The sequence below is a fragment of the Macrotis lagotis genome, chromosome 2 (genome assembly GCF_037893015.1).
Source record: "Macrotis lagotis isolate mMagLag1 chromosome 2, bilby.v1.9.chrom.fasta, whole genome shotgun sequence".
Classification (NCBI taxonomy): domain Eukaryota; kingdom Metazoa; phylum Chordata; class Mammalia; order Peramelemorphia; family Peramelidae; genus Macrotis; species Macrotis lagotis.
The window spans coordinates 203,410,347-203,435,426 of NC_133659.1; the positions used below are offsets into that span (position 1 = coordinate 203,410,347).

General features: G+C 42.1%; 1 protein-coding gene across 9 annotated transcripts; it reads left to right on the forward strand.

The window, feature by feature from the left end:
• The first annotated feature begins 4,278 nt into the window (after positions 1–4,278).
• On the forward strand, positions 4,279–24,842 carry EXOC7 (exocyst complex component 7). Of its 9 annotated transcripts, XM_074224512.1 has the most exons (21): positions 4,280–4,468; positions 4,685–4,750; positions 6,977–7,161; positions 7,410–7,515; positions 9,454–9,676; positions 9,872–10,039; positions 13,189–13,281; positions 14,455–14,523; positions 15,653–15,798; positions 16,106–16,258; positions 17,534–17,632; positions 18,065–18,127; positions 18,651–18,717; positions 19,557–19,595; positions 20,209–20,274; positions 20,590–20,710; positions 21,043–21,138; positions 22,072–22,135; positions 24,111–24,152; positions 24,262–24,395; positions 24,656–24,842. In XM_074224512.1, the coding sequence occupies exons 1-21, from the start codon at positions 4,409–4,411 to the stop codon at positions 24,756–24,758; spliced, it is 2,163 nt and encodes a 720-aa protein (XP_074080613.1). In that variant the 5' UTR covers positions 4,280–4,408; the 3' UTR covers positions 24,759–24,842. The 9 variants fall into 9 exon arrangements, with proteins under 9 accessions (XP_074080615.1, XP_074080613.1, XP_074080616.1 ...); XM_074224514.1 differs by lacking the exon at positions 4,685–4,750 and having other exon boundaries at positions 4,279–4,468; XM_074224515.1 differs by lacking the exon at positions 14,455–14,523.
• The last annotated feature ends 238 nt before the right edge of the window (positions 24,843–25,080 follow it).

Here is a 25,080-nt window from a genome sequence, read left to right on the forward strand (position 1 = left end):
ATAGACATAAATGAAAGATGAAAAATAGTATCTTTTCCCGGGAGGCTCCAACAGACAAATTATAATATAAATAGCATACAATAAGTCAAACATTGACTGATAGCTACATAAATCTGAAGTCTCATCAAACAAAGCATCAAGAAAACATTTTGCATAAAAGTATTTTCTTGTTAGCAGTGAACAGATTATGGGAGAAAAGGTTGTCACTATCAAGTTTGATGACAACATTTGGCAACATGAAAAATAAAGTTTGAAATGAACAAAGTTTTCTGAAATACACCATTATAAAAATTAACAGGAAATATTCAAAAACTATAACAAAATCCATGCATCAAAAAAATTAAAACAAAAGGGAAAATATACAACATTCCTAGTCAGCATCAAAAAAATCTGCTCCAGGTACCAGTTTAAATTTAAAAAAAAAACACCACTAAGAATTCTAAGCAAAAAGCAGATTAAAATTACCTTTAAAAAATAAAATTAATTTTAAAAGTAAGACAAAATTCTGTTTGTAGTCTTTTATGGAGAGTTAGGATTGACTCACTTGTAAGGAAAATAATTGTATGATTTCCATATGCCACTGAAAAGACCATTGAGACTTGGGTTATAGGGTTCTTCTTGCAAAAGGGTGACTAATCGACCCCCTTCCCAGGCTTGCTCATTTTTGCTTCAAAGATCTATCTCTATTGGATCTATGAGAATGTTATTCTCTCTCTCTCTCTCTCTCTCTCTCTCTCTCTCTCTCTCTCTCTCTCTGCTATTATGGAAACTTTTGCTTAATTAGGGGTATGATTTCAACATGATTTAAAATGGACTAATCTCAAAAAGTGAGGGGTAAAAGAGTGGGGAAGGGAATAGGCATCAGAACAATGACCACTTTGCACAGCCCTGCCCATCCACATCATTTATAAAACAAAATAAACTTTTCTTCCAGTTTCTCTTTCCCAAAATTCTTTAACATATAAAGTCCTAGAAAGCCAAATTCAAAAATTATCAGCAATTAGTGAACTAATGGATAACATCTGCTTGAGTCTCTTGTCTCCATAGCAGTGATAATGGGCTAGGAATTCAGGACCCCAAAGCTATATTCAATATACAAAATGAATATTTTGACATATATGGGACCCTTCTTTCTATTTTTGATCTAAGAAATATGCCTAGCAAAGAGATTTCTGGGTTAGGGGTTTGTATACTTCAAATATATATATACATATATATATATATATATATATATATATATATATATATATATATATATATATATCAAGAAATCAAGTATTTATTTAGTGCTTACCAAGAACCAGAGGGATATTGATACAAAGATAAAAGTGAAACAGTTCCTGCCTTCCAAGAACTGGCATTCTAAATATGGCATTCTCTAACAACAGAATGGTTGTACCAATTCACAGCTTCAAGTATATTAGTACACCTGTCATTCCATAGCCCCTCAGTTTCAGCATCTCATGAAGACAAAGTTTCCTTTCCAATTTGTGGAGATTAGGGGTATGTCTTCCATTCATTATGCTAATCTGAAAATGATCAAACAAAAATTTTGGACACCCTAGGGGGCAAAGTAGATAGAAAGTTGACCCTGGAGTCAGGAAGACTTGAGTTCAGATTTTGCCTCAGACACTAGATGTGTGACCCTGAGCAAGTCACTTAACCCTGCTTGCCTCAGTTTCCTCATCTGTAAAGTGAACTGGAGAAGGAAATGACAAATTACTCCAGCATCTTTGCCTAGAAAATGCCAAATGGAGTCACAAAGAGTAAAATTTTTTTTTTAAAAAATCAACCCAAAACCCCACAATTGAACAAAAATAAAATGCTGACCTGGGATGTTAAATTTATAAGAATACAAGTCATTTCTCAATTGATAAATGGTCAAAGAATATGAATAGGCAGTTTTCATGTGACGAAATTAAAGCTATCTATAGTCTATGAAAAATTGCTCTAAATCACTATTAATTAGAGAAATGCAAATTAATACAACTCTGAGGTACCACCTCACACCTATGACATTAGCTAATATGACAGGAAAGGAAAATGAAAACTGTTGGAAAGGATAACTAACATACCAACGTATTGTTGGTGGAGTTGTGAACTGATCCAACTATTCTGGAAAGCAACTTGGAACTATGCCTACAAGGCTATAAATCTGTGCATACCCTTTGATCCACCACTACTAGATCTATATCTCAAAGAGATCATAAAAAAGGGGAAAAGCCCTACATGTACAACAATATTCATAGTTCTTTTTGTGGTGGCAAAGAATTGGAAATTGAGGGGATTTTTTTTTTTTTAGTTTTAGTATATAAATGTAATGGAATACTATTGTTCTATAAGAAATGATGAATAGGGGCAGCTAGGTGGTGCAGTGGATAAAGCACTGGCCCTGGAGTCAGGAGTACCTGGGTTCAAATCCAATCTCAGACACTTAATAATTACCTAGCTGTGTGGCCTTGGGCAAGCCACTTAACCCTGTTTGCCTTGCAAAAAACCTAAAAACAAAGAAAAGAAAAGAAATGATGAATAGGTGGATTTCAGAAAACCCTGGACTTACATTAACTATTATTATGTGAAGTGAGCAGAAGCAGAACGTGATACATACTAACAACATTGTGTGATGATAAACTTAGCTCTTCTCAACGACAGTGACCAAAAACCATTCTGAAAGACTTATGATAAAAAATGACAACCACACCCAGAGAAAGAACTATGGAATCTGAATGCAGATCAGAGCACACTATTTTCACTTTTTAAAATTTTTTTGTTTTTTTTTTCTTTCTCATGGTTTTTCCCTTTTGTTTTCTTTCTTCCTTCACAGCATGACGAATATGGAAATAACTGCAACATGATTGTGCATGTATAACCTATATCAGATTACTTACTATCTTAGGGAGGGGGGAGGAAGAAAAGTTTACAAAAATGAATGTTGAGGGGGCAGCTAGGTGGTACAGTGGATAGAGCACCGGCCCTGGAGTCAGGAGGACCTGAGTTCAAATGCAGCCTTAGACACTTAATAATTACCTAGCTGTGTGGCTTTGGGCAAGCCACTTAACCCCATTGCCTGGCAAAAACTAAAAAAAAAAAAAAAAAAAAAAGATGTTGAAAACTATCTGTATATAATTAGAAAAAATAAATTAAAAAAAGAAAGAAAGAAACTGATCTCCAAAGGGCATCTTAAAGAACTGAGCTTGACCATTAATGGAGATGTTGACCTTTTCCTTACACTCCTTCAGTTAAGAGGACTATTGGGATCAAAGTATCAAGAAAAGAGGCAAGTCCTTTAAGAATTGTGGGAAAAGGTCAAAACGCTTAAATTTTCTCTTCTCAATTTTTTGTCTCCTTGAACTAACTATGCTAACGGGCAACTGTTAAAAAAAAATCTATTGCCATTCTTTTTTACTTTTTTTTACTTATTCTGATTTGCTTTCTCTACATCTAAGTCCCGTGCTCCATCATTAAAGCTCTGTATTGCATTGTCTGTATATTGATGGCATCCAGAGAGAGTACAAATTAAGAGGACTAGCGGTGATACTTGAATACATAATTTTTATAAATCAAAGATTTTTTGGTGACTACCTAAATACAGTTGTTTTTTTTTAAGAAACCAAAGCTTCGGGGCAGCTAGGCCCTGGAGTCAGGAGGATCTGAGTTCAAATCCGACCTCAGACACTTAATGATTATCTAGCTGTGTGGCCTTGGGCAAGCCACTTAACCCCACTGTTTTGCAAAAAAAAAAACCCAAACTTTTTTTTTATTAATAATCTGTATTGTTTCTTAAAGGGTTAGAAAAATCTAACTTCCCAAAGACAAGAGCATAAGCTGTATCAAGACAAGAACTCAGGAGGCCGGGCGAGGTTAAACAATTGCAAGCTTTCGGAAACCTCCCGGACCCCCAATGCGGGGCTACAGGAGGGAGCGGGCCCAAAAGAGGGTTCCACCCCCCAAAACCAATCCCCGGGCCAGAGGCAGAGGCGGGCGGAGAGAACCTGTCCCGCCCTTTCTGTTGGCAGGGCAAGTGCCCCTCAGCCAAACTCTGGCCTCCACGGCGACCCCCGTGGTATGCGCAGATTTGCGATATCAAAACCTTAGTTTCTGCAAAGATGTTTTTTCCCTTCAAAAGAAGGCTTCCCGGCTAGAGAAAACTGTTCTCATGTGGACACTTCCCAGGAAGCACACAGCCAAGAGAGTTGCGCGCATGCGCTGTCTCAGCGAGGCAGGGAGGGGCCAGTGGGGCAGCGTGCGCATGCGTCGTCCCAGGGTCTGCGAGCGGCGGATGCCGGGCGGAAGTGGGTGTGCTCCGGACGGTGGCCGAGGCAGCCCGTTCCGGAAAGGGCCGATGGAGTAAGGGGCGCAGGCCGGCGGGGGTCGCGGGTCTCCGAGGCCGGTCCCGCTCGCAGGGGCGATGATTCCCCCGCAGGAAGCGTCCGTGCGGCGGCGGGAGATAGAGGACAAACTGAAGCAGGTGAGGCCGCGGCGACGGGAGGGAGGACGGCGTGGGGGAGGGAGGGAGGAGTGGGGGGCGCGGAGGTGGGGTCGGTCCTGGGGAGAAGGCAGGGGATGGGGGGGGGGGGCGCGAACCGGAGCAGGGACAGCCCGGACTCGCGACCCGAGCGGACGCTGGACTCTCCTTCCCTGTGCCCCCCCGGCCCCTGTCATCCATCCGTCCATCCGTCCCCAGGAGGAGGAGACACTGTCTTTCATCCGAGACAGCCTGGAGAAGAGCGACCAGCTCACCAAGAACATGGTGAGTGCGTGTGGCACGGCCCCCGAGGGCCCCGAAAGTGCCGCCCCTCCTCCGGGAGCTTGCAATCTAACTCGAGACACATACAAACATACATATCAATATATATACACATATCTATAAAGACATATCTGTAGATATGTGTTTGAGGTTATATATACATATGCATGTGTATGTGGATATAGGTTTGTTTGAGGTTATATGTACATATACATGTGTATAGGTTTGTTTGAGGTTGTATGTACACATTCATGTGTATATAGATATGTTTGAGGTTATATATACATGTATATGTAGATATAGGTTTGTTTGAGGTTATACATACACATTCATGTGTATATAGATATGTTTGAGGTTATATATACATGTGTATATAGATATAGGTTTGAGGTTATATGTACACATTCATGTTTATATAGATATGTTTGAGGTTATATATACATGTATATATAGACATAGGTTTGTTTGAGGTTATATGTACACATTCATGTGTATATAGATATGTTTGAGGTTTTATATATATACATGTGTATATTGATATGTTTGTTTGAGGTTATATATACATGTATAGATATAGGTTTGTTTGAGGTTATATATACATACATGTGTATATAGATATGTTTTTTGAGGTTATATGTACACATTCATGTGTATATAGATGTTTGAGGTTATATATGTATATAGATATGTTTGAGGTTATATTTACATATATGTGTATATAGATAAATGTTGGAGGTTATATGTACATATACTTGTGCATATAGATGTGTGTGTGTATATGTATAAGCTAAAATAGAATGGGTGAGCTTCTGGAGAACCTAGTGGATTACATCTCCCAGGAGTGTTTATGTGGCCTCAGTTTCCCTATCTGGAACCTGATAGGGTTGGACTCATTGATCTCTAAGGCCTCTGGCAGTTTTGGCATTCTTTTATTACAATAATTCTCTGATTCTGAAATTTTCTTCTCATTTTTGGTTCTGTTAGGGTTAGTGCCACCACCCACTGGTTGCACGGTTATCATTTTACCCAACTCTTCCACCTCTTAAGTTAGGACCCAGACATGACTTATTCTCTCTCTGGTGGTGTTTTCCTTACTAGTTCCTTGTCAGGTATTTTAAATAAATACCAATTGGGGGTTTTAACCTGCTTGTTAAACTTCGTACTAGACCTTATAGAATATAGAGAAGAGGTGACAACTACCCTCAAGAAGTTTATTTTCTAAAAAGGGGAAAAAAATGGGCACAGGAATGAATAGACTTATCTGTAATTGTGTACATATGCAGAAGAGGATAGTAATAAGGCACTATATGTATGTAAGGCAATAACTATATACTTCTATACCTCCAAATTTATATAAAATAACTATATACATATGTAACAAGAGGCAGTGGAGTATGATGGATAGAAAACTAGTCTTGAAACTGAGAAACTGAGAAAACCTGCCAAGTCACTCAATCTCTTAGTGTTCCAAACTACTCTCTAAGACTGTAAGTTGCAGAAAACATGTTGATCTGCATTGGTAGGGGAAGTTTGTCTTTCCCGTGCCTGGCACATATAGAGTAAACACTTAATAGATATTTATTGATTGACTGTCTGACTTATTCCCGTGTGTGTGTGTGTGTGTGTGTGTGTGTGTGTGTGTGTGTGTATTTCCTGTAGGTTAGAAGCAGAGAGTGGGTTTTGAAGATACTGCCAGGATATCTGGAGCAAATGTCTTATGAGGCATACTTCTGTTCAATCCAAATAAGCCTCATAGAGGTGAAATTAAAGTGAGTTTATTCCAAGAATAGGAAATGGTTTCTATAGAGTTTGAAGAGAATAAAGAGTTTATAAAGGAATTAGACTTGCTTTTTCTAGAGCAGAGGTTATAGATAAAGAGGAAGGAAAGGGAGGTCTTAAATTATGGAGGGGAAACTGTCTTGGAAACTTAAAAACTACAAAAAATTTAGAGCCAAAGATATCTTAAAGGTTGTTCAGTCCAATCCCCTCATTTTATAGAAAAGTGAAGTAGATCATTTGTCCATGGTCATACAGGCAGTAAGTTTAGGAGCTTAAGTCTTCAGATTCCAAATTCAACATTTTTTCCCACTAGATTACTATCGTATTGCCTGAAGTCTAATAATACTAGTACTGTCAACCTCGTGTATTTTTAGAGGAAAATGCTATATATAAACTTATATAAAGCACTATAAGTCTTGATCATGTTCCAAGCTTCCCCCTTTCCTGCAGGTTTCTATTCTATCATCTTTTGAGAGCCGGCTCATGAAGCTGGAGAATTCCATCATCCCTGTGCATAAGCAAACAGAGAACCTACAGCGATTACAAGAGAATGTGGAGAAGACCCTGTCCTGTCTAGACCATGTCATCAGCTATTATCATGTGGCTAGTGACACAGAGAAGATCATTAGGGAAGGGTGAGCCAAGCCCAGCTTTTCATACCATTATTCCTACCTGGACCAGCGAATCTGGACTGTGTGTTGGGATTATTTACAATATCGATTCCCTTCTCAGAACATGACATCTTGAATCTCCTTCCTCTTAAGCTCAGCAGAGCACAGCCCTTCTTGGTTTGCCACAGGAACTCCTGAGTATCAGGACTGCTGAGTATTGTGAGGGATTCATAACTACCTCCATAGCTGACCAGGGCCCTTTTCTTCTATAGCCCTACAGGGAGGCTGGAAGAATACTTGGGATGCATGGCCAAAATCCAGAAGGCAGTGGAGTATTTTCAGGACAACAACCCTGACAGCCCAGAACTGAACCGTGTGGTAAGGGGGCTTCTTTCTTCTCAGTCCACTAGTGTTGATCAAGAAACATGAGAAAAAAACAGTCCTTGCTTTTAAGGAGTGTATGGTCAAAAAAAAGGAGTCTAGTGAACTGTTCCTAGCTACCAACATTTGAACCTGTCTATTACTAATTGAGGTATGCCAAGTTATAGCCAACTGATGTGACCCAAAACTAGGCTGGGATTGGTTTGGAAACACTTCCTGGAGGATATGAATTTGAAGAATGTAAAGACTGTAAAAAAGAATGGAAGTAGCATTTTAGAAAGTTGTAATTAATAGTCAGAGGATCATATAGCCACAAAGTACCTTCAGAGAGGAAACTGAGGCCCAAAGAAGTTAAATGACTTACCTAGAGTCATAAAGCTAGTAAGTGCCTAAGGATTCACTTTAACCCGAATCTTCCTGACTCCAAATACATCAATCTATCCACTACGTTGTGCTGCCTATAAATGTTGTCAACATTCATTCAATATATATTCATTGGTCACTCCTGTGTAAAGTGCTGAGCAAAGGCCTAGAAATTGATAAAGTTGAGTTTGTTGGTGAGACAGTGAGTGTTTTTAAAACCATGCCAGCACAGAGAGAAGGTGTGAGCCAGAATGTAGTTTGATGAGAGAAGATCTCAAAATTCATATTTAGGAATTTTAAAACTGTAACCTGCCCCTGATGCTGAGTGTCTGTTTTGCTATTTAGCTATATTCATATTTTCATCCATATTGATTCCTTCTCTCCTTCCCACCTTCTACCTCCCATGTCATTTCTTTTCCTAAAAAAATACAATAGACTGGGGAACTATATCTTTTCTTCCCAAACATGAGAAATTAGAATATCATATACAGAAGTAAATAAAAATATAAAATGTTAGTCGAGCATATTTTGATCCCAGTTTATAAAGTCCTGTACTTAGAGATGATGGTAGACACATGGAGCTTCCTTCAAAAGATCCCTACCTCTCCATCCAGGGTTGCAGATTGCACTCCATTTCTTCTGAGTGATTATTGTCCCTATTGTCCCTGAAAGAACATGGATTTGAATTTAGGAGTCCTGGGTTCTAATCCTGACTTTGTTATTTTCTGTATGATTTTGGTCAAGACATTTTTTAACTTTTCTAGACTTCAGTTTGCTTATTAATTAAATGAAGGGAGGACTAGCTTAAGAGTTCTTAACTTTTTGGGGTATCACAGGCCCTTCTCCTTGTCTAATGAAACCTAAAAGATCCCTTTTTGGAATATCTTCTTACCATTTTAATTGAAGAAATTGTTAAATTTAAGTTACAGGTTAGAAAAAATAAAGATGCAATTTTTTTTTCTCATCCAAGTTCATTGACACTCCTCCTCCACCCCCTTTCCAATTCCAGCCATAATTATCTGAGATTCTTTCTGGTTTCAAACCTAGGAGGTTTTCATCCTTTTTGTAAAGTCTTTATATATACTCTAGAGCAGAGTTGTCAAGCTTCCCCCACCCCCCCAAAAAAAAAAATTTTTTTAAATGTAATTGGGAAATGTTAACAAAAACAAAAATACAGTAGAAAATAATGAGAAGCACCCCCAAAAAGCAGGAAATTTGGACCTTACTCTCAGTGGGTTTCCCATCTATTTGTAAGACTATGAATAAAAAAACAGAAGTGGATATAGATTAACACCAAGTAATTATATTATTGGTGTCCCTGTTGTCTCTGGCTTTTCTATATGAATGGAAACTGAGGAACCATGGAAGAGGACAGAATCATCTGGGCAGGTTGGATCTAGATGTATCTGAGTGAGTTTGAAGCTCTCTGCAGAGTGAGAGAGAAGGGGAAACGACTTGGATTTGCAGAGTGGTAGGGAAGAACACGTATGACTTGTGTGTTGGCCTCAATACAGAAATGAAGTTGGCTGGTTTTATCCTTAGGGAATTTAAAGGTTCTTCTTTTTCCTGCAGAAGTTTCTGTTTGAGCGGGGAAAAGAATCCCTGGAGTCTGAGTTCCGAAGTTTGATGACTCGGCACAGTAAAGTTGTCTCTCCTGTGCTCATTCTGGACCTGATTGGTGGAGAAGATGACATGGAGGCTCAGGATGACATGACTCTAGAGCATCTTTCTGAGAGTGTACTCCATGATGTAATTCGAATTTCCCGCTGGCTAGTAGAATATGGGAGGAACCAAGGTAAGGGAACCCATACAGACTCTAGATGCTGCAGAGCTTTCTGCTGTGGGGGACTGAAGTCACCATCTCTGTACTTGGGGGGCTGTGTGAGCCATCTGAGAAGCAGCAGGCTGGCCTTGAGAGGCAGATACTATTTGAAAAGCCTTTATCAGGGTCCCTAAACACTAAGCCTCTATTTGCTTTGTCTTTCCTCAGATTTCATGAATGTTTACTATCAGATCCGTTCCAGTCAACTGGACCGCTCAATCAAGGGCTTGAAAGAGCATTTTCGAAAAAGCAGCTCCTCTTCTGGTGTTCCCTATTCCCCTGCTATTCCCAATAAAAGAAAAGACACACCCACCAAAAAACCAGTCAAACGACCAGGTGAGTCTGTTGTGACTCATCTAACAGGACAAGGTCTCTACTTCCCTATTCTACCTGAGTATTCCTTCTGGAATGGTGCTGTCTAGTAGAGATGATCTAGCTGCTACTAGGAAGATTGTCTTTGTGATATGTCCTAGATACCTAAGGAGAAAAGCAGGTGTCTGTTCACCTAAGAAGGAGCTAAAGGGTAAGAGCCAGTTATACATAAAACTTCTTCAGAGTGGAAGTCAGAAGATTGCTGGAAACCCAAAAAGTCTTAGGAACTCTAAAAGAGAATAGAACATTAATTACTAGGCCATCTTTCTGGTTCCCCTTCACACATCATCTGCTTGGTGTTTTTAGGGACATTTTCATTTCTGAAGCCAAGCAGTTTTCTCCTAACCTCTATGGAACTATTGCTCAATGGACATGCTCTTGAGAGCAGATCACCCTGAGTTTCCCTTAGTGAGAAAGTGAATTTAGCCTTTAGGTTTCATCTCAAAGTTAGTATTGTATCCTGAGGGACTCTGGGAGAAGATAGGGTAAAGATTAGCACATGGAATTGCTGGTATCTTAGGGGATCAGTTTCCTTTTTTTTTTTTGTCCCCCTTTTATTCTTATAATCCCTGTATCCTAAGCAGCCTACATTAAGGAATCATTGCTTCTATATGTCGACCACAGCTCATCCATCCTTGTCATTATTGACACAATAAACTTTTCCTTGAGCTCAAAGGTATTCACACATGGCCCAAGGTGAGGCTGGAATATTTCAGAAGAAGGATTCTGCTATACCATCAGGGCTCAAGGAGTCAGATTTCTGTATCTCCTGCCCCTACTAACTGCTCCAGAAAGTCAAATTTCCTCCCAGCAAGCCCTGAAGAGTCCTTCTTACCATTCCCACAGCACTAGATTTTGGAGTGATAGCAATAACTCCCGTTTATATAGTACTTTTAAGTTTTATAAAATGCTACCCTCACAACAGCTTTGTGTGATGTAAGATTTGTTGGTTAGACCAAGACTTCAACCCAGCCTTCAGTCTCATTCCTTATCTTTAACCTTAAGCCCATACTGAGTATGAGGGTCTCAGTTCTTACACTTGAGAGAGAAAAGACTACCAACTCCTCTTTTTCAGAGTTCTGCAGTATCATATTATTAAGTCTGAAATGAGTAAACTGGCTCATGGTAATGCCAGCATTGGAGTTGACCTGAAAAATTAGAAAGCTACAACTTGGTACTCCAAACCTGCTTCCCTCCCATATAACTTTGCTAGGACAACCCTCTCAGGATTCACTGCAAACAGTAAAATAATGTATCGCTTAAGTCTTGCAGTCATGTCTCTGTCAGCATTGGAACTAAATGTTTCATCCTGAGATCACATCTCTATTTTCCCCCCATAAAGATAGACTTTTGTCCTCTACCTGTTCTCTCCCCCCACCCAGTGCATTTTGCTCTTTCATTCTTTGCCAGACCCTTAGAACCATGATTTTGCTGATTGTAGGCAGCTCTACATCCTTCTTGGATTCTCTTAGTGACCTGACCCCATTGCCAGAGTGAAAACATAATCTAATCTTGACTTGTAAGCATCAGAGGAGAAACTCCAGATGATACTCAAGAGCAATTCTCAGGAGGCATCCCAGCAGCTACTGAATCCCAGGGTTACAGAGGAACCTGGGTTCTAAAGTATTCTAAACTGTGAGGAAGGGAATTAGGGAAGTCATGAAATGGAACAATCCCTAACACCACCACTTGTGGAACTTGTGTCCACTCAGCTGTTCTTGTAGCCCTGATAGTCTTGGCAGATCATCTGATGAGTCCTGGTCTCCTGGTCCATGCTGTTGTAGCAGTTTATTTCCCAATTAGTTGTTTTGTTCCTGGATGCTGGACTTGATTCTGATTGACTTATCAGCATGGCTTTTGTTTGGGAGAAGGACAGGACAACACAGGCAGCAGAGTTCATCTTTTAATAGCTACACTTATTGCTGAGCTACTAGGAAGAGCCAAGCTGTTTGAGGAGTAGCCAGAACCAAGGAACCTGCCACAGCCAGCATTTTGATTCCAAGGTAGTCAGTGTCAGGGAAGAGAAATTCCTAGGGAAGAAAGAAGAATATTAAAGAAATTAGTGTTGAATCTTTCTCCTTCTCCACCTACCCATATACTCATTTTATTTATCAGTTTATTTTGTTCATTTTAACATTTTATTTGACTTTTCCAAAGTTTTCTTTTTTTGGAGTGTCTTATTCACACAGCAATGTCTGACCCAGGAAAGCTGGCTTCATGATATTGTTTGTGTTGTTTTAACCTGACACTAACTGTTGTGTTTTGTTTTTTTCTCCCATGCCAAGAATGTATACCCCACTTGTCAGTCCTTTCTCTGCTTCCCAGGTTATGGCTTCTATTCCATCTTCTCTTGGCTTCTAGGTTTCTTTTTTTCAAGTTCCTTTGGGCAGTTTTAGTGACTTGGTACTCCAGGGAGGCCCATGGCCACTGTTAGATTGGCCTTTGGCCCCTCTACCTTCAACCTTGGGCTTTCATCTCCCAAGATTGCTTCAATCCTTTTCACTAACTCCTAGATTCTGCTTCCCTTTCTCTGTTTGAATCTTGAGGACTAGCACTGAGCATGCTCAGAGAACCTTCTCTAGAATGGCTGACTTCAAATAGAGCCTACTCAAAGACCTTCAGGAGGGCCTCCTCTGGGAGATCCAGCAAACAGGCTCTTCCCAGTTGACTATTTCTACTGTGGATAGACAGGTTCCTCAGTAGCCATTCTTCTTTTCCAGGCACCATGCCTGTTCTGGTTAAAGTGCCACATAGTGATTGGTATCATCTTCTCTGCCTCTCATGATGGGACTTTGCCCAGATTCTTTCCCTCAACTGCTCTACCTCCAGTTTCAGGAAGATCTGGGATCAAGGAACACTTTAATGTCTCCTCCTAAAACTTCAAGGACTTGACTCTGGGACAAAATATTCCTTTACCTTATCTCACATCCCTAAGCCTCAGGTGCCACCCTTGGAAGTGACAGGGACACTCTAGATGAAGATGTGTCCTGGGCATGCTTACTGTTGTCAGACTGGGTGTTGTGGGCCTTTGGGACTGGTGGAGGGCTGCTGCTGTTTTCTCTCACTCATTTCCTAGGTCTTCTTGTCTCCTCTCTGTGTGGCTCTGGTGACAGGGACGATTCGTAAGGCTCAGAACCTTCTGAAACAGTATTCTCAGCATGGTCTAGATGGGAAAAAGGGGGGTTCTAACCTCATTCCTCTGGAAGGTAATCAACCTGTATTTCCGTCTCCTTTCCACCCATTCCTTCACTGTGTATCCTATTCATTTGGTAGGGCAGAGCCTCCGACCATTCTGGGACCCCCAACCCTTCCCTGGGCTGTAAGGGTAACCCTGCTTTCTACAGTTGTGATAAGAGGGGAACATGGGTGGGAATTGCAGTGTACTGGTATTACACTGGCTTCAGCTGGCATGGTGTCATTTTTCCTGACACTTGGTCTAGACCTGTCTGGCTGACGGCAGCTCTGCCCTCCCGGAGGACACCCTGCCCCTTCCTTCCCTGTCTGTTCTTATTCCTCCTGTTTGAACTCAAGAAAAAGTTCTCTACCAGTGGAGCAGCCCTTTCACATTGAGATTGACAATGCAGGAATTAAACTACCCCAGACCCCTTTGGGAGGTGAATGGTAAACAAAGATGAATGTGACCAGATCACTTGCTAGGGCTTCTTTCCTCATTTCCACCTGGTTAGCTGCTCATAGCAGTACTGACTCTGTCCCAAAAGTGGGACATCTCTGCCAAGGTGGCATCAAGAAGGCTTTTGTGCCTGTTCAAACTTACAGCAACAGTTTTTTGGACAGCAGAGAAGTTTTCTCTCTATATGTTTGTAAAGAGCTTGAGGGGCAAAGATGAAGAAGTTCCCTTAGGTTCAGGGATATCAGAGTGCCTCCAGCTTCTCAAATCCCCATTCTCCTCATTTTTTTTTTTTTTTTTTTTTTTTTTTAGGTTTTTGCAAGGCAAATGGGGTTAAGTGGCTTGCCCAAGGCCACACAGCTAGGTAATTATTAAGTGTCTGAGACCGGATTTGAGCCCAGGTACTCCTGACTCCAAGGCCGGTGCTTTATCCACTACGCCACCTAGCCACCCCCATTCTCCTCATTCTTAATTTTCCTTCTTAGCCTCCAGGCTAGGAGTGAAATGGGAAAGATATAACTATTAGTGGGGATTCCATGGGGCACTGCTGGTCAGACTTGAAAAGGCTGTTCCAATGGCAATTTGAGGCATAGGAGGGGCTCAGAGCCTTCTCCCAAGTCTCCCTATTCCCCAACCCCCCCATCAAGTGTTGTTCTGCTGGATACTGAGGGGTTCCCCTCCCCTAAGAGACAGCCCACTCAGTCCCCTGGATAAACCGCTGCTTGTGTTTGTGCGGCCAACATCTCGCTAGGTCACGAGCATGATTTCCGAGTTAAGCATCTGTCCGAGGCCCTGAACGACAAGCACGGGCCACTGGCCGGTGAGTACTGTGGCTAACCCCATAATCAGCTGCCGACAGCTTCCTTTGTAGCATCTCCTACTCTGGGGCCAACATCTCACCTGGACCCCTTGGCTTTTGATGGCCATTATCCTGTACTGTCCTCTCTCTTTGGCTGTAGTTGTTTGCTACCCTTCAGATGGGGGTACTGCTGCCTCAGGAGAGTGGAAAGACACCTTTCAGTGACCAGGGATGGAGATGGAGGTGGAGAAGAAACCAGAGCTACAGGGAGACTTGGCAACAGGAACAGAGCAAGATGACAGCTGCTCTCCATCTGACCATAGTCCCTTGGCTCTGGGCAGCAGTCCCAACCTTGAATCCCATGGACTTGTACCTCTCACTCCCAGCTCTGAGTGCCAGGGCTTCTCACAGGCCATCTTGTTGCTCTTGCCTGGGAGAATACTCTTGCTGGCTGCTGTTGAGACCCTTTCTCTTCTCCCTTCTTCTCCATCCTTTTTGAATGGAGGGCAGAGCTAATGTATTTTCTCAGGTTTTGGTCACCAGGCCACTTGGCTTACTTGGGGCAAAATGTTTGCCACTGACTCCATCCCTCCTTGCTGGAGGAGCCATGTCAAGGCTCTCCCTGAAGCTTGTCTGACTGGTAACTATTCTGGGAGGGGATCAGCTTATGGAAAGGAAACACTTTCTTCAGGAGAAAAAAGGAGCTGTGTTCAATTCTCCTATAATGAATGTTTCCCCCTACTATCCACTAGGGCTTCCTCCTGACCAAGACTACTCATGGTCCTTAGTGCTTGGCAGCTGAGTAGGACCTGGCCTAGCCTTTTCAGTAAAAGAGAATGAGATATCTCTTCCTCCCTGTATCTTTATGAGATGGAGATGTTCATGTTCAGAGTATACACATTTCTGTCTGAGGTCATAGTTGGCAGGGGGGAGAGAGAGAGGATTCTCCTCATTTTCCTTTTTTTTTTTTCCTCTTACACTCAATATCCATGTAATTTCCAGATATGGGAGGGGGGGCTGACTCCACTCATTTTGCTGGTCTGGGCAGTAAGCAGAAGGCCTGGGGGGCAACTCACTCCAGAGTGAACACTGGGCTGGGAGTGAAGTTTCTCCCCAAGCCAGTGACTCAGGGACCATGCTATCCCCACAGGGAGGGATGATATGCTGGATATGGAAATTGATGCCTACATCCACTGCGTCAGTGCCTTTGTCAAGTTGGCACAGAGCGAGTACCAGCTGCTGACGGATATCATCCCTGAGCACCATCAAAAAAAGACCTTTGACTCCCTTATCCAGGTCCTAGCTTTGCTTCTACATGAATTCTCTGGGTCCCTGCTCACCAATCTCATCCACACTACCTCCCATTCAGAGCTCTGTCTAGATTTTCTGAAGCTTGTAATAGGATTGTTTTTCATAGCCCTTTATGCCCCAGCCATCATTGGACCCCCCCCCCCCAGAGAACCTATGTGGAATTCCAGAATTTCCATGTCTTAAAAGTGTGGTCCTAGCCCTATTCTCCACTAGAACATGCCCCACTCCCTCTTTACCCTACTTCTTCCCATTCTGGAACTCCGCTGAATTGCCTCCCTTTGTTCCCTCTTAGGATGCATTGGATGGACTTATGATGGAGGGGGAGAACATTGTGTCAGTTGCCCGGAAGGCCATCATCCGACATGACTACTCAGCTGTGCTCACAGTCTTCCCCATCCTGCGGCACCTCAAGCAAACCAAGCCTGAATTTGATCAAGTATTGCAGGTATGTGGCAAGAAGCTGATTGTGGGAGGGAAGGGGGAGGAAGCAAAGGAGGTAGGGGCCTTACACTCAGCCTCTGCTTTGACTTCTCATGTTTCTTTTTCCTTGAGTCTCCTCCAAATAAATCTCTAAGCCAAGTTAGCCAGCATAGATTAAGTGCCTACTATAGCCTAGTCTGGGGAAACAAGAAAGACCAGAAAACCCAATCCCAGGTCACCAGGAGTTCATAGTCTAAGGGGGGGATGCAACATGAAGACAACTATATCCAAACAAGATAGAGCAGGATGAGTTGGGTGTCATCTCAGAGAGAAGGAGGGCTGAAGAAAGTTTCTTGTAGAGTGTAGGACTTTGAGTTGAGATCTGAAGGTAGCCAGGAAAGCCTTCCTAGAGGAGGAAATGGGGAGGAGAGGAAGTGTTCCATTTGAGATCCATTTGAGATCAAAGAGTACTTGGAGGGGAGGAAGGGATAAGAACCCTTCCTTAAAAACCCTTCCTTAAAATCCCATATGTCCCTCTTGCCCTAGGGTCTTTCCTGATCCTCCATTTGTTAGTATTCCAACCCTAGCCCCACATTTCACAAACCTGGTATTTATTTTGTATAATTTTTTTTGCATTAATTTGGGTCTGTACAGGTGGTTCCCTACACCAATAGAATATAAGCTTCTTGAGAGTAGGAACTATTTTCTTTTTAATCTTTGTATCCCTAGAACTTTGCAAAGTGCCTGGGACAAAAACATCTAATATATGTTATATGAGATAGAATTTGGAGGTTAATTAAAAAAAAACAGGCATCTTATAGGGGCAGCTAGGTGGATAGAGCATCAGCCCTGGAGTTAGGACCTGAGTTCAAATTTGACTTCAGACACTTAATGCTTACTTAATTGTGTAAACTTAGGCAAGTCACTTAACCCCATTGCTTTCCAAAAACAAACAAATAAAAAAAAGACATTTTATAAATGTCATCATTTGATCCATCCAACAACTCTAAGGGTCACTTGAGTGACAGAGCTGGAATTCTGATTCTAAATCTAGTATTCTTTCCACTCTTATCAGTCTTCATTCCACTTTTCAGCTTTCCAGCTAGGGACCAGCTTCCCCTCTACCCCCATCTTCTGCATGGTGGGAGCAGGTAGCCTGTTGCCAGTGAACCTAGAGAGAGAGGGTAGAGATGAGAGTATCCAACTGAACCAGGCTTCCAAAGAATTACAAGAAAAGGGGTCGTGCTCAGCTACTGGAAGGTAGTGGACTTTTTTCTGATTGTCCAGAGTTTCCCCATAGGGAACAGCTGCCAGTACCAAGAACAAGTTGCCAGGACTCATTACCTCCATGGAGACCACTGGTGCCAAAGCCCTGGAGGACTTTGCTGATAATATCAAGGTACCTTTTCTTCTATGAGTGGGGAGTTAACTAAGGATATCTAGATAACTTGTTTTGGAGACCAGCTGAACTCAAAGGTGAAGGAGAGAATTAGATGAAGGCAGAAAGAGATGGGCTTCTTTGCTGCCAGTTTAGAACATACTACCAAATGATTTCCTTTTTTCTCAGGACTGACTTCCAGAACCCTTTTAAAACACTTATGGGGCTAGGAGGTGCTTGTCTAATATTTTCTTTGTCATGGTTTCAGGACCCTAGCTTGAGAAATTGGGGTGGACTTTCTCAGCTCCTGCAGGCCTAGTCACCTCCTGCCAGCAGGCCCCAGGAAGCAGGAGGAGGGAGGGAGAGACATGTGAGGTAGAAAATTGCTATGGGAAACAGTTCAAAGAGGTCTGTCACTCTTTTAATTGCTTGGTAAAATTCTTATTTCTACAGAATGACCCGGACAAGGAGTATAACATGCCTAAAGATGGCACTGTACATGAACTCACAAGCAATGTAGGTGCTTCTGGGATAAACTTGTGTTTGGAATGGATGGACTATTAGAAATATCAGGGCTAGGGGTGGCTAGGTGGCTCAGTGGATAAAGCACCGGCCCTGGAATCAGGAGTACCTGGGTTCAAATCCAGTCTCAGACACTTAATAATTACCTAGCTGTGTGGCCTTGGGCAAGCCGCTTGACCCCATTTGCCTTGCAAAAACCTAAAAAAAAAAAAAGAAAGAAAGAAATATCAGGACTAAATCTAATCCTAGGGCATCCTGAACATTTGGCTTGAAGGGTTCTGCTTTTGTGTCTCCTAAGTATTGACAGTGTTGGGAATGGACAGCAATAGTTGCTACAGTATCCCTTTGCATGGCAGGCCTCAGAGTGCATCATTTAAATCTGAGCCCTTTGTTTTGCAGGCTTATATCAGTACTCATCTTCATTAGTCCTGTGAGTCTGGACTTGGGGGAGCAGATAGACAGTCAGGATTTTGAACCCTAACATTCTTATTTCTGACCTCATTCTCTCTCTACATAGGCCATCCTCTTCCTTCAGCAGCTTCTTGACTTCCAGGAAACAGCTGGTGCCATGCTGGCCTCACAAGGTATCATTCTCAGTTGAGCTATATCTCCCTGCCTTATCACCCACAGTCTTTCTGCTGGTCACATCTCCCTCTGGTCACAGAGCGTGGGCATAGGGCCCTGTCCACCAGAGGGCTTTCATTTCTAGGCAGTTCTGGCTTGAAGAATCGGGTGGGGGATGTTTTCACTATAGCAACCCAGTCAAGCAATTTTAATGGGGATTGGGAAGCCAGAAGAGTTTGGTCAAAGAGGTGTGACTGTGCATCCTGTCTTGTCCTGACCCAACCTGACATTATGGTCTGACAGTCCTTTAATTTTCTTGACTTTTAACAATAACAATCATATGTCCCCAGATGGGTTTCATATGGTCTCACCTGCCTCCATGTTTTTCCACTTCTTCTCCTTACTCTTCCCTGTCTTGTCCACCTATTCTGCTTATGACGTATTTAGAGAGTTTGCCCTTTCAGTGCTTAAGGAGTTGGGTTTCCTCAGCATCTTTTCCCAGAAACAGACTAAAGACCTGTCAGGTCTAGCCCATAAGAGGTGGGAGGGGGTGGGGCATGTTGGGAAGATATCAGGGCCCAATGAGTATGTCCCCCAATTCTCCCTTAGCTGGGGGAGGAGGGTGATGTCTCTCTCCCTTCCTTTGCAAACTAGCTTTCTAAGTTCCGTTTTATTCCCTGGGGTGCAGAGAGTACATTCTTAAGCTGTGTGTGCTCAGGTTTTCTTGGGGTAGTGGATGTCTGCTTGCTTTTGGTTGAAATTGCCATTTCTAACCAATTTTTTTGCACTTTGCATCTTTCTGTTTTCTCTTTTCTCCTTTGCCTCCCTTTTCTGTCTGCTCTGCCTCTTAATTCCGTAGTCCTTGGGGACACATACAATATTCCTTTAGACCCCCGAGGTAAGCAGTGGGGATCTGGATCCTCCTCCCTTCTCCTCTTCCCTGTAGGGACAATTGGAGTTCTGTATTGATCAACTGATTGGGCTAGTTATTGAGGTTGTGGATGGAAATTGAAGGGGGAAGTTCTAGATATTGATTCCTTAAGCTCATCCTGACAGCAGCATTGGTATCTTTTCCCTGCCCAATAATGGTCCCCACACTTTAATCTGCCTGTGGCCTCACTACTTCCTCCCCTCACTCTCCTTCTGTCCCTTGGACCTTATGATAGCTTGCACAAGCAGTTGGATGAAGGGGGGTGGGGGGAGATAGAAAGGACCCTGGCCCAGACTTTTCCATTGGCATCCAGGACTAGTGGGGTGTGTGGGTCCTCCCTACTTTGCCCAGAGTAGCAGATGTGGTCTAAAGTTATTTTCATATCCCTACTTTGCCAGCATTTGCCATATTCTTTGGAGGTTACCTGTTCCCGGGGTTCAGTTCTTTGCCCCACCATCCCTAATGAAGGGCCTGGCTTAGGAGGGGAAAGTTGGACCAGCTTGATGTCTCCCTCCCACCCTTTTAGTAGGCCAGACATCTCTGCATTAGGATAACTTGTCCAAGTCTTTTCTTTTTACAGAGACAAGCTCCTCTGCTACCAGCTATAACTCTGAATTCAGCAAGCGACTACTAAGCACCTATATCTGTGAGTGTTCTGTCTGACCCTCCAGCTCCCATCAGTTCCTGGGTTCTTGGCCTCAAAGGCTTCTCCTTCTCTTGTATACTCTACACTTTGTTTTTACAGCCCTTCTAAAGAGGGTTGCGTCCCCAAGGCCTAAAGGAACCCAGTTAAATCCCTGGATCATGATCCTTAGTATAGCAAGATCTGAGGTGTGACTGGGGTTGGGGTCATGTTAGCCTCTGACCCTGCTGGAGAGTCTTGAGCAGGGGTTTGGTTTATGGATTTCCTGACATGCTATTAGTCAAGCCCCCTGAGCTTGGCCCAACCCTATTTGTGCAGGTAAAGTTCTTGGCAACCTGCAGCTAAACCTGCTCAGCAAATCCAAAGTATATGAAGATCCAGCTCTAAGGGCCATTTTTCTGCACAATAACTACAACTACATCCTCAAGTCCCTGGAGAAGTAAGTGTGTCACCACTCCCAACCTGAGGCATCACTCACATGTCTTTGTCCTTCATGTCTGGACCTTCTAGCCATTTATCTACCTGGGTTTTTTCCTTCTTTAAATATGGTGTTTGAGATCTTCTTTATTGTATATACAAGTGAGGAGAAGTGACTACTGGACAGAGCTGTCTGTGTTGAAGACTTTTTCTCTTAAAATCTGAATGGGTCCCTAAAACTGACTTTAGCTCCTCCTGCCTGGCAAGAAAAGAATAAAAGATTCCTCTGTGGCTATTTTGACAAGGCTTGACAGGATAGCAACCAAGCTGAAGTTTTCCCCCTTTGCTCCAAAGGTCAGAACTCATTCATCTGGTGGCAGTGACTCAGAAGACAGCTGAGCGCTCATACCGAGAGCACATTGAACAACAGATCCAGACATACCAGCGCAGGTCAGAGGAGTTGGGTCCTTCACCCTCTACTCTACCCCATCCTCCTGTTCTATGTTGTCTTGTCCCATGACTCTTTATTCTTCATATTCAGCTTTTATCCTTGGATAACATATAAGAAAACTACAGCTACCTTGGAGGGGGCCTCTCTACTCTATCTGACTCATTGGTTTCATCCCACTTTGAGGATGTTATTGGCTTGATTACTGATACTTAAACCTCAAGAATCACTTTCCCTCTATAGCTAAATGGACTGATGTGGTTTGACTATTCTGTTCAAAGTTGAATCTCTAAAGCTTTAAGAATAAGAGTGGTTGAAGAGTTGTAAACAGAAATGGACTCATTAGATTTTAGAGGTCTGGGATAATTTACAGTCCCAGTGACTAATGAAATGTGACAAAGTTTACCAATATACAGTTTATATTAGAGTTCAAAAACAATATATTTAAGAAATAATTAAGGAAACAAGATGGGAGATATTAGAAAGAGAAACACAAAAAATGGGTCAAAGAATCTTATAAACTTTGGTCTTAATCTCTTCCCTAATTCTATCGCTCCTTCCTCTTTCATCTTTTCTGGATGTCTCTTTTTTCCCCTTTCCCTTTTCTTTCTCCTCTCTCTCCCATCTTGTATACTTCTCTACTTTAATTAGCTGTAATTTAGAATTGTATTCTAGTATTTGTTGAGCATTTTATGTTCTTTGTTCTTTAAAATTCCAAAGGGGGAAAAAAGCCCCCAAAATTGCCTTTGGTTTTGTTTGGAGCAGAATTTTTTTAAAAAATGAAAGAAAGAAGAGAGATCATTCTCCCTCCTATGCCCACCTTTACCTCTCCCCACATATACACACCTGGTTAGAGGAAGAAAAAAATTAAGAGCTGAGTATCTTTCTCCCTACCCTTCTCTTGGTCTTATATTTCTACTCTTATGTCTTGACAGCTGGCTAAAGGTAACCGAATACATTTCTGAAAAGAATTTACCTATATTCCAACCGGGAGTTAAGGTAAGTAGGACAAAATGTATATGCTGCTCCAGGGCTATGTTCAGCTGATGTGATGTCTTCTTGCCCTTGCACAGAAACTTAAATTTTTTTTTTATCCACCTCCCTCCCCAGCTTAAGAGTAAAATGTGCATTAATTGAGGAGGCTCTCTGGTCATACTAGACTTTTTTTCCCAGAGAAAATTCTGGAAAAGGTACCTAGAAGCAGTCTGAGTGACCAATGTAGACCTCAATGTGGCCACTGAGCAGAGGAATTAAACCAACCCTTTTTTGACTCACATTGTGGTATATTAAGACATGACTAGGGTCTACTAAACCCAGACTGGTTTTTCAATTTCTTTTTTTTTCTTTTTTTTTCTTTTTTTTTTTAGGTTTTTTGCAAGGCAAAGGGGGTTAAGTGGCTTGCCCAAGGCCACACAGCTAGGTAATTATTAAGTGTCTGAGACCGGATTTGAACCCAGGTACTCCTGACTCCAAGGACAGTGCTTTATCCACTATGCCACCTAGCCCCCCCCTTCAATTTATTTTCAATATATTTTTGTTTCTTTTAAATTTTCATTGCTTTCCTTTGGTAGTATGCCTTTAAAATCACTTTCATTTACAAATATACCTTCCCAGATTCCCTGCCCAGAGAGCTATTGCTTGTAATAAACAATAAAAAAAGAATAAAGTAGAGCCTGACTGTGCAGGCATGTTCCATCCCTGGAGTTCCCTACCTCTTCTTGGCCACATATCCCCTTGATCATTTGACTTGTTTGGTTTCTCTTGTTCTTTCCACTTAAATTATTGTTATCTTGGTGTAGTTGGTTTTCCTGGTCATCTCACTCTGCACTAGTGTATACTTCTCTCTATTCATCATGTTTTTCATTGTTTTGGGGGTTTTTTGGTTTTGGGTTTTGGGGTTTTTTTTTTGGGTTTTTTTTTTTTGGTTTTTGCAAGGCAATGGGGTTAAGTGGCTTGCCCAAGGCCACACAGCTAGGTAATTATTAAGTGTCTGAGGCCAGATTTGAACTCAGGTACTCCTGACTCCAGGGCTGGTGCTCTATCCACTGTGCCACCTAGCCACCCCATGTTTTTCATTGTTTACAGTGGTTCTTTATTCCCTAGTTGATGAGTATCTACTTGGTTTCTAGTTCTTTGCTGCTACAAAATGTGCTGCTCTAAATATTTGGGTATACAATGGATTTTTCTATCTTTGACCTTCCTGGGACTCTGTCTAACAAATTGGACTTCAGGGGTGGACATTTTAGTTACTATCTTAGTATAATTCCAAATTCCAGTATGGTTATAATTTACAATTTCACCAGCAGTTACTTTAGTATGTCTGTCTCCACAACCCCTCCAACATTGTCTCTTTCCATCTTTTGTTATCTTTGCAGATTACTGAGGATGAAGCAAAACTTCAGTAATTTTTCTTATTAGTGACTTGTAGCAACCTTTCCTTTGCTAATCATTTGCAACTATTCTTTTGAGAATTTTATGTATCGCTTGACCACTTATCCAATGGGGAAAGACTTCTGGTCTTATGTATGTGTGTTGGTGCTCTATGTATTTTGGATATCAGACCCTAATCAAAGGAGTTTGATGCAAAGATTAGTGCATTTTAAAGGGCACCAGCTCTGTTTGTTTGCTCCTAAATACATAACAATGCGATCCCCAATGTTTAGGATCCACTCTGATCAATCTCTAGTTCAAGGCAGAGCTGGCCTGTCTGGTTGAGCTTCACATGTCCTGTGGCATGTACCAGATCAAAACAAAAGATACCTTGGTGACTGTTTTGTTATGACATGTTTTCTGATGTATCCTTTGTTTTCATTGCAATAAAGAGACCCTAAAAGTTTTCATCAGGATGGGAACTTGAACCAAGAAGTAAAATTAGAGGAATGATTATTTTGGAAATGATTAAATAAAACCAGGAAGATACCTGTTTTCACAGTGAAACATTTTCACCCATCTTTTCTCTTCCTTGTTCCCTTAGCTCCGAGACAAGGAAAGGCAGATGATCAAGGAGCGTTTTAAGGTGAGCCACAACCCAACTCTCTTTTCTCAACTATTGCTGCCATGTGAACTTGAGCCATATGGTCACTGTCCTATTTCTCAGCTGACTTTTCTGTCATAATATTCCCTAGGGCTTCAATGATGGCCTTGAGGAACTCTGCAAAATCCAGAAAGCCTGGGCCATCCCAGACACTGAGCAGAGAGACAAGATCCGTCAGGCTCAGAAAACCATTGTCAAAGAGAACTATGGGGCCTTCCTGCATAGGTAGGACCTCTTTATTTCCTTTCTCTACCCTACAACCTTCCAAGCTGAATCTTTGTATTCCTGCTTAGCTCATCCAGCTCATGTCCCCAAGAAAGGGAATAGGGAGACGGGCTGGAAAACCATTGTCCCTACCCTCTGCTCTGGGTCATTCAGAAGCACCAAAGTGCTAAACCGAAACCTGGAAATTCTCAGGACGGAGTCCCACAATCCAAAGGGGTGGATCTCTACAACTGTTTTCCCTTTTTGATTATCCTGTGCAGGTATGCCAGCGTACCCTTCACCAAGAATCCTGAGAAGTACATCAAGTACCGAGTGGAGCAGGTGGCAGACATGATTGAGCGCCTATTTGACACATCAGCCTGATTCTGCCATGTCCCTGTGACATCTCCATAGCCTCCAGCAGGCCTTACCCCAGTTATCAGACAGATAAAATAGGGTTTCTACTGCTCTTTGGTTGAGTGAGTTTGAAGTCCTTTTCTGCTTCCTCCCAAGAGTCCTACTTTAATTGGGCCCGTGTCCCTTCCTTTTCCATCTTGGCGCTGTTAACTGTTTCTAGGGGAAGGAGAAAAAGCAGACAAAAGCCACAGAGTACTAGCTGCTTATTGTGGGCTTTGTGTCTGTGAAGAATAGGACATCTTCAGTGGCTTGAGTAGAATCCCTGAGCTATGGGTTCAGATCCTATTGT